This window comes from Oncorhynchus kisutch, linkage group LG6 (genome assembly GCF_002021735.2).
Source record: "Oncorhynchus kisutch isolate 150728-3 linkage group LG6, Okis_V2, whole genome shotgun sequence".
Taxonomy (NCBI): domain Eukaryota; kingdom Metazoa; phylum Chordata; class Actinopteri; order Salmoniformes; family Salmonidae; genus Oncorhynchus; species Oncorhynchus kisutch.
Window position 1 is genome coordinate 4410222 of NC_034179.2, and position 15993 is coordinate 4426214.

Consider the following 15993-nt stretch of genomic DNA (forward strand, 5'->3'; position numbering starts at 1 on the left):
AATTGTCAAAGACCCCAGCCACCCCAGTCATAGACTGTAATCTCTACTACCGCATAGTAAGCGGTACCGGAGTGCCAAGTCTAGGACAAAAAGGCTTCTCAACAGATTTGACCCACAAGCCATAAGACTCCTGAACAGGTAATCAAATGTCTACCCGGACTATTTGCATTGTGTGCCTCCCCCACCCACTACTCTCTATTTATCATACAGTTGAAGTCAGAAGTTTACATACACTTAGGTTGGAGTCATTAAAACTTGTTTTTCAACCACTCCACACATTTCTTATTAACGAACTATAGTTTTGGCAACTCAGTTTTATTAATGAACTATAGTTTTGTCGTTAGGACATCTACATGACACCCAGTAATTTTTCCAACAAAAAAAGACAGATTATTTCACTGCTAATTCACTGTATCACAATTCCAGTGGGTCAGAAGTTTACATACACTAAGTTGACTGTGCCTTTAAACAGCTTGGAAAATTCCAGGAAATTATGTCATTGCTTTAGAAGCTTCTGATATGTAAAAGGAAGCAGAACAGAAACGGGATACTCTTTGGTTGACTGATGTAGCTGGCAAGGTAACTGCTGTTTAACATAATTTTTTTTTAAGTGTTTTTTCGCAGTGTTGAGCTAGTATTGTATCTGACGTGTAACGTTAGCTACTGTTCCATTCCCTCTCGACTGAGGTGAATGAATAAGCCAGGCCAGTGAGTAGCTACCACAGCCAGGTCGTCTCTAGCCTCTAGTTATCTGTCAGATAGTAATAATAGCCACCTCCATATCGCTATCTGACAGCAGTTATTTGTGTGGAATTGTTTTGTTGCGTTTTAGAAGTAAATGAACTTGGCTTTCGCCAGTTGATATACTGTTCCAGAGAGAGCTGGCCAGAAGTTGGCTTACATGAGCTATTATTTTTGCCTCAATCAAACTAGACCTGAATCAAACAATGAAACCATCGGCCAAACGATTGAATATTGATATTCTGATGTTTTTTTCAGTGCAATGTGAGTTATATTAGTCAGTTTGGCAATGTAATCTTATTGATCTGTCAGTTTCCTTAGCTAATTCCTTACTTTTCACACCGACACAGTAATAAACAGCTCTAACATTACAGACTTCACTGTCATGGTGACCGGTTTCTTAATCTCGTGCCTGCCAGCACCAGTTGGCTTCCTGTCCGACTCCCACCCGCTACAGCAAGAGCTGATCCCAAATCCAACCGCAAGAGCTGATCCCAAACCCAACCGCAAGAGCTGATCCCAAACCCAACCGCAAGAACTGATCCCAAGCCCTACCGCAAGAGCTGATCCCAAGCCCTACCGCAAGAACTGATCCCAAGCCCAACCGCAAGAACTGATCCCAAACCCAACCGCAAGAACTGATCCCAAACCCAACCGCAAGAACTGATCCCAAACCCAACCGCAAGAACTGATCCCAAGCCCAACCGCAAGAACTGATCCCAAGCCCAACCGCAAGAACTGATCCCAAGCCCAACCGCAAGAACTGATCCCAAACCCTACCGCAAGAACTGATCCCAAGCCCAACCGCAAGAACTGATCCCAAGCCCAACCGCAAGAACTGATCCCAAACCCTACCGCAAGAACTGATCCCAAGCCCAACCGCAAGAACTGATCCCAAGCCCTACCACAAGAACTGATCCCAAACCCTACCGCAAGAACTGATCCCAAGCCCTACCACAAGAACTGATCCCAAACCCTACCGCAAGAACTGATCCCAAACCCTACCGCAAGAACTGATCCCAAACCCTACCGCAAGAACTGATCCCAAACCCTACCGCAGTCCCGCAATGTTGTTTTAGGCATATGTGGCGGCTCCTGTCCACTAGCACGCGGTAAATTGCAGCGTGCCGCTTAGGTCGCCCAGAGTGGCTCGCTTGTGGGCGTGCTGGCAGCATATAGCAACACGTTTGATTGTGCGTCAAGAATTCCGCATAGCAAGTGTGTATGAAGGTCTGGTTATTGAATGGGTAAATAGATTAATCCATTCTCCATTTCATGAATGTATTCACAGGTAAATAGTAATTTGCTTTAAAACGCTCTGGTGACAGGCAAACTTTGCTGCCCTTTTTCCAATCGTCCACATGGCTGGGAGAACCTATTCAACTAAGTAAACACATTTAGAAAATGTAAAGGAAAAAAACGATGTATTATTAGCTAATTAGCTACAGTGCAGGCTAACTCAAATGTGCTGTAAACGTAGCTAGATAGATAATCTAGCCAAATGTACAGATTTTATAGATAGCTAGCTAAGTCAATTAAATCATCACCAGCTACCTAACTTCATATTAGCTATCTTGATTAGCCAGCTATCTTGATGTATTTATCACTGTAAAAAACAAACTCCAAATGCATTTGTAGGGAGCTAGCTAACAACCATGGTGGAGGGTGAAAGGATAGCAGCCCCAGCTGTCAGTGAGAGAGGAGGCTATTCTGGATAGGGCAGGTACTTTTGTAGTTCCAGTCCCTAGAAGTCAGGACAGAGATAATAGTAACATAATATTCAGTGTGGTGTATTTTGACTATAATGAAGTCTGTTTCTTGTGAGGTTTTTCTGTCCTCAGAAAAATAGAGCTGTAAAATCCTATCTACATATGAAGAGGTCCCAATGAAGAGCAGTGGTTCTCAGTCCTGGGGACTCAAAGAGGGGCACATTGTTGTTTTTTCCTCAGTACTGCACAGCTGATTCAAATGATCAACTCATCATCAAGCTTCAAGTGGTATTTATGTATTCATTTGTGATGTTATCCTTGACATGATCCTGCTATTGTCACATACTACGCATATCAATCCAATGTTATTTTGATTTGTTATCAGGGATATTATATACTTTAGTAATCCACAATGACCTGGTGATGTAAAAGTCAAATAATTACATTGTCTTCCATATTCCAACAGATACCTTGTAACTGGGGATACCTTCAAAACAATTGCCTACATTTACCATGTAGGGCACAACAAGGTTGGGTGACCAGGGCCATCTGGGACTGCCTCCTGGAGTGATTCAGGCGTGTGAAGGCTACCTGTGTCCTGCATAACTTCATGAGGATGGACACGAGGACCAGGATGGGATAAGATTCCTGTTGAACACTGTACATTTAACTTCCTTATTTTCTCAATAACAGTCTCTCCCCTTTTCCCTAAATCCTCTAGGTTATATCAGCTGTGTCGATGAACCCCTCCCGCATCTGAACTGGCTAGAGGGCACAGCATGATCAGAGGTGAGAGGTCATTTGGTCGGGTCAACAGGAAGTATTATTAAAGAGATGCGTCACATTAAAAATACAGATAGAGATGTAGTAGTCCCAGAGTTAATGATCCCAGGTCAGTTTATATTATACAGGAAGTATTACTAAAGAGATGTAGTAGTCCCAGAGTTAATGATCCCAGGTCAGTTTATATTATACAGGAAGTATTACTAAAGAGATGTAGTAGTCCCAGAGTTAATGATCCCAGGTCAGTTTATATTATACAGGAAGTATTATTAAAGAGATGTAGTAGTCCCAGAGTTAATGATCCCAGGTCAGTTTATATTATACAGGAAGTATTATTAAAGAGATGCAGTAGTCCCAGAGTTAATGATCCCAGGTCAGTTTATATTATACAGGAAGTATTATTAAAGAGATGTAGTAGTCCCAGAGTTAATGATCCCAGGTCAGTTTATATTATACAGGAAGTATTACTAAAGAGATGTAGTAGTCCCAGAGTTAATGATCCCAGGTCAGTTTATATTATACAGGAAGTATTACTAAAGAGATGTAATAGTCCCAGAGTTAATGATCCCAGGTCAGTTTATATTATACAGGAAGTATTATTAAAGAGATGCAGTAGTCCCAGAGTTAATGATCCCAGGTCAGTTTATATTATACAGGAAGTATTATTAAAGAGATGTAGTAGTCCCAGAGTTAATGATCCCAGGTCAGTTTATATTATACAGGAAGTATTATTAAAGAGATGTAGTAGTCCCAGAGTTAATGATCCCAGGTCAGTTTATATTATACAGGAAGTATTATTAAAGAGATGTAGTAGTCCCAGAGTTAATGATCCCAGGTCAGTTTATATTATACAGGAAGTATTATTAAAGAGATGTAGTAGTCCCAGAGTTAATGATCCCAGGTCAGTTTATATTATACAGGAAGTATTATTAAAGAGATGTAGTAGTCCCAGAGTTAATGATCCCAGGTCAGTTTATATTATACAGGAAGTATTATTAAAGAGATGCTTTACATTGAAATACAGATAGATGGAGTAGTCCCAGAGTTAATGATCCAAGGTCAGTTTTGCATTTCACCTCCTGATGATTATGATGACTGACAGTGTTAGAATGACAAAAAAAACACAAGGCTTAAACATGCTATCGCTCTCTCTCCATCTGTCTCTCTTCTGCAGGTATGTTTTGACGTGAGAGAGGATGCCAACCCCCAGTCCTCGCCACCTCACCTGCTATTAAGATAAACTTCGGTCCGACTGGGAGCCCAAGGCTGGCTAGGAGACACAACTAGAGAAACTATTATATAATTGTGATGAACTGAGAGAATATTAGGGTAGCACTGCGATTCATTAATCATATGCTGTCTTCCCTGCTCTTACCTCTTTTACACCTCTCGCCACCTCTTCTTTCTTCCTCTGTTGTTAAAATGAACACCAGATGAGCATTGAAGTACAGATTGAACTTGTATTTATAATATTTATAATGCATGTATTATGTATTTATAACCCCTTGGATAATGAACTTCTTTCAATAAAGCGTTTCACATTCTCCACTGGTTGAAATGAAGTCTCATTTGATGAAATACTACACCTATCCTGTTTTTATCAGATCAATGCAGATGGAGGAAATTAGATACTGAGATGAACCGGTTGGAGAGTATTTACATGATGCATAAGAAGAGGAGTACTGTTTTTTAAAATTATATATATATATATATATGAATGACAAAATCAGCCTTTAACTTGTTCAATCATTTTCTAGTTTATTGCATAGTTACAAATGTGTAACCATTGATGTCCCAGGACAAGGATTGGTAAATACTATTGAAGTGTATAATTGTAATACCACACATGCAGACACAGCATCATTCAAAGACTGGAATTCAATACTCCTGGTATTGGATATGACTGAAACTGCACCTTTATAAAGGTAGAGCACAAGATCCAAGCAAATCAAAGTGTATGTCACATGTGCCAAATACAACAGTGAAATGCTTACTTACAAGCCCTTAACCATCAATTCAGTTAAGAAACAAAACAAGTTAAAAAAGATAAAATAATTAAAGAGCAGCAGTAGCTGTTCAGGAGTCTCATGGCTTGGGGGGTGGAAGCTGTTCAGGAGTCTCATGGCTTGGGGGGTGGAAGCTGTTCAGGAGTCTCATGGCTTGGGGGGTGGAAGCTGTTCAGGAGTCTCATGGCTTGGGGGTGGAAGCTGTTCAGGAGTCTCATGGCTTGGGCGTGGAAGCTGTTCAGGAGTCTCATGGCTTGGGGGGTGGAAGCTGTTCAGGAGTCTAATGGCTTGTGGGGTGGAAGCTGTTCAGGAGTCTCATGGCTTGGGGGGTGGAAGCTGTTCAGGAGTCTCATGGCTTGGGGGGTGGAAGCTGTTCAGGAGTCTCATGGCTTGGGGGGTGGAAGCTGTTCAGGAGTCTCATGGCTTGGGGGGTGGAAGCTGTTCAGGAGTCTCATGGCTTGGGGGGTGGAAGCTGTTCAGGAGTCTCATGGCTTGGGGGGTGGAAGCTGTTCAGGAGTCTCATGGCTTGGGGGGTGGAAGCTGTTCAGGAGTCTCATGGCTTGGGGGGTGGAAGCTGTTCAGGAGTCTCATGGCTTGGGGGGTGGAAGCTGTTCAGGAGTCTCATGGCTTGGGGGGTGGAAGCTGTTCAGGAGTCTCATGGCTTGGGGGGTGGAAGCTGTTCAGGAGTCTCATGGCTTGGGGGTGGAAGCTGTTCAGGAGTCTCATGGCTTGGGGGGTGGAAGCTGTTCAGGAGTCTCATGGCTTGGGGGGTGGAAGCTGTTCAGGAGTCTCATGGCTTGGGGTGGAAGCTGTTCAGGAGTCTCATGGCTTGGGGGGTGGAAGCTGTTCAGGAGTCTCATGGCTTGGGGGGTGGAAGCTGTTCAGGAGTCTCATGGCTTGGGGGGTGGAAGCTGTTCAGTAGTCTCATGGCTTGGGGGGTGGAAGCTGTTCAGGAGTCTCATGGCTTGGGGGGTGGAAGCTGTTCAGGAGTCTCATGGCTTGGGGGGTGGAAGCTGTTCAGTAGTCTCATGGCTTGGGGGTGGAAGCTGTTCAGTAGTCTCATGGCTTGGGGGGTGGAAGCTGTTAAGAAGTCTTTTGGACCTAGACTTAGCGGTCCGGTACCGTTTGCCGTTCGGTAGCAGAGAGAACAGTCTATGACTAGGATGGCTGGAGTCTTTGACATTTTTATACACGCCTGGTATAGCAGGAAGCTTGGCCTCAGTGATATACTGGGCCGTACGCACTACCCTCTGTTTTGTCCCAGGGTCCTTACGCTTAGTGATGAGATTTGAAAGTGGCAGCACTACCCTTTAGCTCAGTACGGGTGTTGCCTGTAATCCATGGCTTCTGGTTGGGGTATGTACATACGGTCACTGTGGGGACGACGTCATCGATGCACTTATTGATGAAGCCAGTGACTGATGTGGTGGTATACTTCTCAATGCCATTGGAAGAATACAGGAACATATTTCAGTCTGTGATAGCAGAACAGTCCTGCAGTTTAGCATCTGCTTCATCTGACCACTTTTTTTTATTTACCGAGACACTAACTTCCTGCTTTAATTTAGGCTTGTAAGCAGGAATCAGGAGGATGGAATTATGGTCAGATTGGCCAAATAGAGGGTGAGGGAGAGCTTGTATGTGTCTCTGTATGTGGAGTAGAGGTGGTTGACTTTTTTCCTCCCTGGTTACACATTTAACATGCAGGTAGAAATGAGGTAAAATGGATTTAAGTTTCCCTGCATTAAAGTCCCCGGCCACTAGGAGCGTTTTCCTGTTTGCTTATGGCCGTATACATTGAATGCGGTCTTAGTGCCAGCATCGGTTTGTGATGGTAAATAGACAGCTATGAAGAATACAGATGAAAACTCTCTTGGTAAATAGTGTGTTCTACAGCTTATCATGAGATACTCTACCTCAGGTGAGCAAAACCTCGAGACTTCCTTAGATTTTGTGCTCCAGCTGTTATTTACGAATATACATACTTCGCCACACCCCTTGTCTTACCAGATGCCACTGTTCTATCCTGCCGGGACAGCATATAACCAGCCAGCTGTATGTTGATAGTGTCGTTGTTCAGCCACGGCTCCGTGAAGCATAAGATGTTACAGTTTTTTATGTCCCGTTGGTAGTTTAATCTTCCCCGTAGGTCATCTATTTTATTGTCCAAAGATTCCATTCTGCTAGCAAACATTCAAGGTAGTGGGGGATTATTCTATCGCCTACGAATTCTCAGAAGGCAGCCCGCCGTCCGGACCCTTTTTCTCCGCCTACTCTTCATGCAAATCACGGGGATCTGGGCCTGTTCCCGAGAAAGCAGTATATCGTTGGTGTCGGCCTCGTCAGACACATTAAAGGTAAAAAAAGGATTCTGTCAGTCCGTGATCACAGTCCTGATGTCCAGAAGTTATTTTCGATCATAAGAGACGGTGGCGGCAACATTATGTACAAAATAAGTCAAAACAAAAAGTTACAAACAAAAAAAACTGAAAATCGGGGCACGTAAAACGTCTGCCTTCTTCTCCGGCGCCATCTTACAAATGGAATGGCCATCTGTGAGAGAATGACATTTTGTACCAGTAGTAAGCATACAGCAGGCCCACATAGACAGAGAATCCAATTACTCTACCATGTGGTTTAGAAAACTCAAAATGTTCGTAAGCTAAAATAGACATAGAGAATTGATTCACTTTTCAATCAACCCTGCCTCAATACGCTTCATAGTTTATAGTCAATGAGAAAGATAAAGCAATTTTTTTCCAGGTTTCCAGGGGTGAAAACAGTTTATTTGGTGTTTCAATGGAGAGGTGAACATATCTAAAGAGTCACATGTTTGCAGTCAAATTTCACAAAACAATGTGAATACAGTATAACTGAAAAGGTTGGCCCACATGAAGACAAGCGGAGATGTCCTTCTCCCTCTAACGGCCCAACACAGAACAGAACAGCAGCATGGAAAACATGGTAGAAAATGAAATAACCAAACATTGAAAAGAGTTCGACCAGTATACACAACATGATATTGATGCACAAAAGGGTCCGTTATTTAGTTTGAATCAGTCGCTCTCTAATAATCCAGGTAAATGTGACATATTCAGCATTGAGACCACTGATATGCATAAATTATGTCAAATAAAATTATTATTTCAAAACAAAATCCCAAACTAAGTAAATGTATCAAGAAAGGTATTGTGTGCAGTGGTCAGAGAGAGAAGTGTCTGGCTGTAGTGGTCAGAGAGAGAAGTGTCTGGCTGTAGTGGTCAGAGAGAGATGTGTCTGGCTTTAGGATCTCGTCCTGATTTATTGTAGTGACATCATCCAGACACCAGGTGGCAGAATATAAAGTATTCCCATATCAATTTCCCCTCACTAAACATAATCTTTGGTGGTTTTGACACAATATGACAGACATCTCATTCTAACTGATGATGACCTTATGTATCAATATAATCATGTAGACACAGTGGACGAAACATTAGGAACACCTGCTCTTTCCATGACTGACCAGGTGAAAGCTATGATCCCTTATTGATGTCACTTGTTAAATCCACTTCAAATCAGTGTAGATGACATGGATAGAGTATGTGTGCCATTCAGAGGGTGAATGGGCAAGACAAAATATTTAAGTGCCTTTGAACGGGGTATGGTAGTAGGTTCCAGGCACACCGGTTTGAGTGTGTCAAGAACTGCAAAGCTGCTGGGTTTTTCCACACTCAACAGTTTCCCGCATGTATCAACGGTCCACCACCCAAAGGACATCCAGCCAACTTGACTCAACTGTGGGAAGCATTGGAGTCAACATGGACCAGCATCCCTGTGGAACGCTTTAGACACCTTGTAGAGTCAACATGGACCAGCATCCCTGTGGAACGCTTTAGACACCTTGTAGAGTCAACATGGACCAGTATCCCTGTGGAACGTTTTTAACATCTTGTTGCCCCCACAAATGGAGGTTGTTCTGAGGGCAAAAAGGGGTGTTCTTAATGTTTTGCACTCTCAGTGTATATCTGATGTCTATCACCCTTTTAAAAAAAAAAGGTACCTCATTTTTAAGGACTGCTGTTTGTGAGCCATATCATGAGATGAACCTCTGAACGCTTTAAAAAGGTACAGTAATAGGAGGGTCCTAAAAGCACCCTATTCCCCATTTAGGGCACTAGTGCACTCATCTATTCCCTATTTAGGGCACTAGTGCACTCATCTATTCCCTATTTAGGGCATTAGTGCACTATAAAAGGGAATAAGGTGCCATAAGGTATGAATAGGAACACACTTCTCAATGACGTACAGACACAGATCAACACACTCTTGACGTCTAGGTTCCAAGACTGCTTCCCAAATGGCACCCTATCCCCTATATAGGGCACTACTTTTGCCCAGGCCCCATAGGGCCTTAGTGCATGACCAGGGATCGTCATAGGGGCCCTGGTCAAAAGTAGTGCACTATATAGGGAATAGGGTGTGATTTGGGAAGCCTACACAGGGTCACACTGAGCCTGATGCACAGGACATGTAAGCATGAGAAGAAAACAGAACTAAATCATATGGTATCATTCCCTGTGCAACAGTTCTCCATCACTTAAGTTCAGTCAACCCTACTTCAGGTACTGTATTGTGTGCAAACCTGCAGTTTAGTTCAGACAAGATATTGTTCAGTAGTGAAGAGACTGAGGGTTCAAACGAAAACGACGCCTCTACGAGAGAGGGAGGAGTTATAATCCATTCACTGACATGACTGCAATAGTCACACACACACACACACACACACACACACACACACACACACACACACACACACACACACACACACACACACACACACACACACACACACACACACACACACACAGAAATATACGAGTCAATATCGGAGCTGTTAAGTAATCAGGTAGGTTCTCTCGGCATGCCATAAAACAGACAGTCACACTTCAGAGAGAGACAGAATGATCTAAAAACTCAGCATTCTAACTAAAACAAAAAGGAGACAAGTGCCCTCATCTATTCCCTGATTAAACGTCTAGCATTCCTGATCTAGAATGAGAATCTTAATTTAAATATTCGAACCCTAAGCGATTTGGAACATGGTAAAGAGGGTTCCACTAACCCTTAATGCTGCAGCTGGGTTATTGGTTGTTCCTGAAGAGCTACCCCCCCCCCCCCCTGTAGGTTTGCTCCAACCCATGATTCAGCTATATCAATCAGCTATTATTATTATTAGAATCATGTGTGCTAGGTTAGGGTCAGTGGAAACCTACAAGACAGTAGCTCTCCAGGAACAGTTAGAGAGCCTGATGCGTGATGATACCCTCTTAGGGTCTGGAGCGGCTTGGTTAAACTGCGAGAGGAGTGAAGGCGAGGCTGGTTTTGTTCCTCCAATGCTCAGTGTTTCTCATGTCTCGCAGTGCATCTGAAGCGGGCAGCTCGGGTTGACTGACAGATCAGAAACAGGAAGGGGTTGTACTTGCACAGAAAGCAGGAGCGAGTTCAGTTCATCATTGGTTGCGTCCGAAATGGAACCCTATTCCCTATATAGTGCACTACTTTAGACCAGAGCCCTATGGAAACCTATTCCCTATATAGTGCACTACTTTAGACCAGAGCCCTACGGAACCCTATCCCCTATATAGTTTGACTAGAGCCCGCATAGAGCAACAGTAGTGCACTGAGTAGAGAATAGGGTGCTGTTCCAGATGTAGCCCGTGAGTGTGTGGGCTACTGGGCCATGCTGTTGAGGCTGCTGTTGGATCCTCCCAGGCCGTTCTCGGCCTTCTGGAAACTCTTGACTGCACTGGGGACTTGCATGCCTGTACTGAGGCTCAGTCCTCCGCACCAAACCTGTAGCACAACACAAACACACGTTGTAAAGAACACTATCATCGTCACTGAGGGAGTTATAAGACACATGGCTAGGAAACTGCTGCCACTTTATGACAACATGAACAGGGCTATGGACTGAGCACAAGCTTCAGCAAGGATTCCTCCTTCCTGGTAGACCAAGGAAGCCTCTTGCCTGAACACTGGAGACCCGTGATGCCTACGCATATCCAGTACATTTCACAGGTATGTAGAATAACACGTGAAGAGAAGGTGAGGTACCCTCATAGTCAAACCAATCTTTATTAATATAGCACATTTCAGACATGAAAGCAACGCAATGCGCTTCACAGGAAAAAAAACGAAGAAAAAAACCCCAAAGAAAATGGAACAACCATAGTTATCAATACATCACACCTGGGTGAGCCTAGACGAAACACAGCCCTTCGTGTTTCTACAAATCCCTTAGGGGAAAAATGATTGGAACCATTTCCCTGTTTGACCGCTAGGTTTTATGGGTATTATGATACTTCCACTGTGGGGCTCTATAGCCAACGGCTTAGCTAGCTGCTAGCTAGCTACATTAGTGAAAAGGGGGGAAATGCTAGCTAGCTTTACCACAGTGTTAGCATGTTTTACTCACTAAAATAGTTATTGTCAGCTATTCTGAAATGAGTAATTCAAATTTGAATACATCGAATATGATTTTTTCATTTTATTTTTAAAAATCTATTCAAGAAGTCAACACGTCAATAGTAGGATCTGTTGAACATCTTGGGTCCAATAGATTTATGTGCTACATCTGGAAAACTAAAATCAAATGTTTCCTTTCATATTCCGTGTTGTTTTTGGTATTGAATTTGGTATGAATTTCAAAATGTGGTATGGCTTTATGGCATATATATATTTTTTATTTTATTTTACCTTTAATTTAATTAGGCAAGTCAGTTAAGAACAAATTCTTATTTTCAATGACGGCCCTAGGAACAGTGGGTTAAACTGCCTTGTTCAGGGGCAGAATGACAGGTTGTACCTGGTCAGCCCGGGGGATTGGACCCTGCAACCTTTCGGTTACTAGTCTAACCACTAGGCTACGCTGCCGCCTCTACACTCTAACCACTAGGCTACGCTGCCGCCCCTACACTCTAACCACTAGGCTACCTGCCACCTCTACACTCTAACCACTAGGCTACCTGCCGCCCCTACACTCTAACCACTAGGCTACCTGCCACCTCTACACTCTAACCACTAGGCTACCTGCCGCCCCTACACTCTAACCACTAGGCTACCTGCCGCCCCTACACTCTAACCACTAGGCTACCTGCCTCCTCTACACTCTAACCACTAGGCTACCTGCCGCCCCTACACTCTAACCACTAGGCTACCTGCCGCCCCTACACTCTAACCACTAGGCTACCTGCCTCCTCTACACTCTAACCACTAGGCTACCTGCCGCCCCTACACTCTAACCACTAGGCTACCTGCCGCCCCTACACTCTAACCACTAGGCTACCTGCCGCCTCTACACTCTAACCACTAGGCTTCCCTGCTGCCCCAAATTCATCAACACTGGTATGACAGAAGCAAACTTCTGAGAACAGACACTACTATGTCATTGTAATAACGCATCTATTAAAGATAACTAAATATGAGCGGTTACATAGCGTGCCATAAATGCACTAATAACACTGTTGGGACCTGTTATAACACGTTCACGCCGTAACTTGTTACCCATTGGTGTCATCTAGGTCTTGATAACAGGACAGGTTCTCTGGTATAATATACAGTCACGAGTAGGAGTGTATCGGCCATGATACCCGACAGGACTTACCATGAAGGCTGGTACTACAGGTTGGCTAAACTTAGCCTTGAACGTGTGGATCAACTGCTTGGTTTCAGCGTTGTAGAAGGACAGTTGTCCTGTGGAAGAGAAAAACTGTTATTTAAGACAAACTACTGTATCCACTTCACTTGTTCAAGCACAGCCTACAATCCCAAATGGTAGCCTGTTCCCTACATAGTGCACTACCGCTATGGGCTCTGGTCAAAAGCAGTGTATAGGGAATAGGCCACCTGGTCAAAAGTAGTGCACTATGTAGGGAGAAAGATTACTACTGTACCACTTTACAAGCACAGAGAGCATGATTAAAAGAGTATTTTGATCCTCTGGGAAGAAGAAAAGCCTTGTTGTAGTCGCCTCCTCTACAGTCATTTCCTGGGGGATGGAGGCCCAGTGGGAAGTAATCTACTCCACAGTCATTTCCTGGGGGATGGAGGCCCAGTGGGTAGTAATCTACTCTACAGTCATTTCCTGGGGGATGGAGGCCCAGTGGGAAGTAATCTACTCTACAGTCATCTCCTGGGGGATGGAGGCCCAGTGGGTAGTAATCTACTCCACAGTCATTTCCTGGGGGATGGAGGCCCAGTGGGGAGTAATCTACTCCACAGTCATTTCCTGGGGGATGGAGGCCCAGTGGGTAGTAATCTACTCTACAGTCATTTCCTGGGGGATGGAGGCCCAGTGGGGAGTAATCTACTCTACAGTCATTTCCTGGGGGATGGAGGCCCAGTGGGTAGTAATCTACTCCACAGTCATTTCCTGGGGGATGGAGGCCCAGTGGGAAGTAATCTACTCTACAGTCATTTCCTGGGGGATGGAGGCCCAGTGGGTAGTAATCTATTCTACAGTCATTTCCTGGGGGAAAGAGATGGCTGAAATCCAATATGGCGGTATCCGATGGCCTAGGCATGTGTCACGGGTCACCCAAGGGATATAGTGTCCCCTTTCCGGACTGTAAAACACACAACAACCTGTAAATCTAATGATGGTGAACCACCTTGTACTCCATTTGGTTTAACTGGAAACAACTTACAGTAGTACGGGTGGTAAGATAAACCCACCTGAGTCCAGGTCACAGAAGGCCCCCGGACCTCGTAGTGTGTTGAATAACCCCTCATATTATACTGTATAAACCCACCTGAGTCCAGGTCACAGAAGGCCCCCGGACCTCGTAGTGTGTTGAATAACCCCTCATATTATACTGTATAAACCCACCTGAGTCCAGGTCACAGAAGACCCCGATGCGTCCAGGCGCGGTGCCGTCCAGGCTCTTGGCCTTGTTGTTGTGCTTGGCAGCGAAGGAGGGCTGCAGCCAGTTGTTGATGTGGATACACCAGGTAGTGTTGGTCTTACCCAGCTGGTCAAACTTTCCCAGGTTCCTGTAGGAGACTCCAACACTGTAGGACTTACAGTCTTTAAGGGCTTTCACCTCCCAGTAGTGTTGACCACAGTCCATACTGGTATCACCTGGGGGGGGGGGGGGGGGGGGGAGAGAGAGATTATATTATTAATATATTATATTACACTACATGACCAAAAGTCTGCTCGTCAAACATCTCATTCCATAATCATGGGCATTAATATGGAGTTGGTCTCCCTCCCCTTTGCTGCTATAACAGCCTCCACTCTTCTGGGAAGAATCTCCACTAGATATTGGAACATTGCTGCTATAACAGCCTCCTCTCTTCTGGGAAGGCTTTCCACTAGAGGTTGGAACATTGCTGCTATAACAGCCTCCTCTCTTCTGGGAAGGCTTTCCACTAGAGGTTGGAACATTGCTGCTATAACAGCCTCCACTCTTCTGGGAAGGCTTTCCACTAGATGTTGGAACATTGCTGCTATAACAGCCTCCACTCTTCTGGGAAGGTTTTCCACTAGATGTAGGAATGTTTCCACTGCTCCAGAGAACAGGTTTCCACTGCTCCAGAGAACAGGTTTCCACTGCTCCAGAGAACGCGTTTCCACTGCTCCAGAGAACGCGTTTCCACTGCTCCAGAGAACGCGTTTCCACTGCTCCAGAGAACGTGTTTCCACTGCTCCAGAGAACGTGTTTCCACTGCTCCAGAGAACGTGTTTCCACTGCTCCAGAGAACAGGTTTCCACTGCTCCAGAGAACGTGTTTCCACTGCTCCAGAGAACGTGTTTCCACTGCTCCAGAGAACGTGTTTCCACTGCTCCAGAGAACACGTTTCCCCTGCTCCAGAGAACAGGTTTCCACTGCTCCAGAGAACAGGTTTCCACTGCTCCAGAGAACACGTTTCCACTGCTCCAGAGAACACGTTTCCACTGCTCCAGAGAACGTGTTTCCACTGCTCCAGAGAACACGTTTCTACTGCTCCAGAGAACACGTTTCTACTGCTCCAGAGAACAGGTTTCCCCTGCTCCAGAGAACAGGTTTCCACTGCTCCAGAGAACCCGTTTCCACTGCTCCAGAGAACCCGTTTCCACTGCTCCAGAGAACCCGTTTCCACTGCTCCAGAGAACCCGTTTCCACTGCTCCAGAGAACAGGTTTCCACTGCTCCAGAGAACAGGTTTCCACTGCTCCAGAGAACACGTTTCCACTGCTCCAGAGAACACGTTTCCACTGCTCCAGAGTCCAATGGCAGTGAGCTTTACACCACTTCAGCTAACGCTTGGTGATCTTATGCTTGTGTGCAGCTGCTCGGCCACGGAAACCCATTTCATGAAGCTCCAGACAAACAGTTATTGTGCCGACGTTGCTTCCAGAGGCATAGCTTATATCATTATTATATATATATAGTGTTTTTTTAAATGCATTTCTTATTTCACCTTTATTTAACCAGGTAGGCAAGTTGAGAACACCTTTATTTAACCAGGTAGGCTAGTTGAGAACACCTTTATTTAACCAGGTGGGCTAGTTGAGAACACCTTTATTTAACCAGGTAGGCTAGTTGAGAACACCTTTATTTAACCAGGTAGGCTAGTTGAGAACACCTTTATTTAACCAGGTAGGCTAGTTGAGAACACCTTTATTTAACCAGGTAGGCTAGTTGAGAACACCTTTATTTAACCAGGTAGGCTAGTTGAGAACACCTTTATTTAACCAGGTAGGCTAGTTGAGAACACCTTTATTTAACC

General features: G+C 44.5%; 1 protein-coding gene and 1 long non-coding RNA gene across 5 annotated transcripts in view; one reads left to right on the plus strand and one right to left on the minus strand.

Annotated features, from left to right (window-relative positions):
• Positions 1-218: 218 nt before the first annotated feature.
• Positions 219-4775, plus strand: LOC116374340 (uncharacterized). The gene is made up of 3 exons (XR_004210167.1): positions 219-2738; positions 2917-3239; positions 4408-4775. It is a non-coding gene; the product is annotated as an uncharacterized LOC116374340 (long non-coding RNA).
• Positions 4776-7991: 3216 nt separating this feature from the next.
• LOC109880397 (FSD1-like protein) overlaps positions 7992-15993 on the minus strand; it is a 66748-nt gene continuing 58746 nt past the window's right edge. For all 4 annotated transcript variants that reach the window (XM_031826033.1, XM_031826032.1, XM_031826031.1 and 1 more), the window contains 3 exons: positions 14109-14360; positions 12885-12973; positions 7992-11074 (listed from right to left, as the gene is read on the minus strand). In XM_031826033.1, coding sequence (XP_031681893.1) covers positions 10952-11074; positions 12885-12973; positions 14109-14360 — 464 coding nt within the window. In that variant the 3' untranslated portion in view covers positions 7992-10951. The remainder of the gene's footprint in view (positions 11075-12884; positions 12974-14108; positions 14361-15993) is intronic.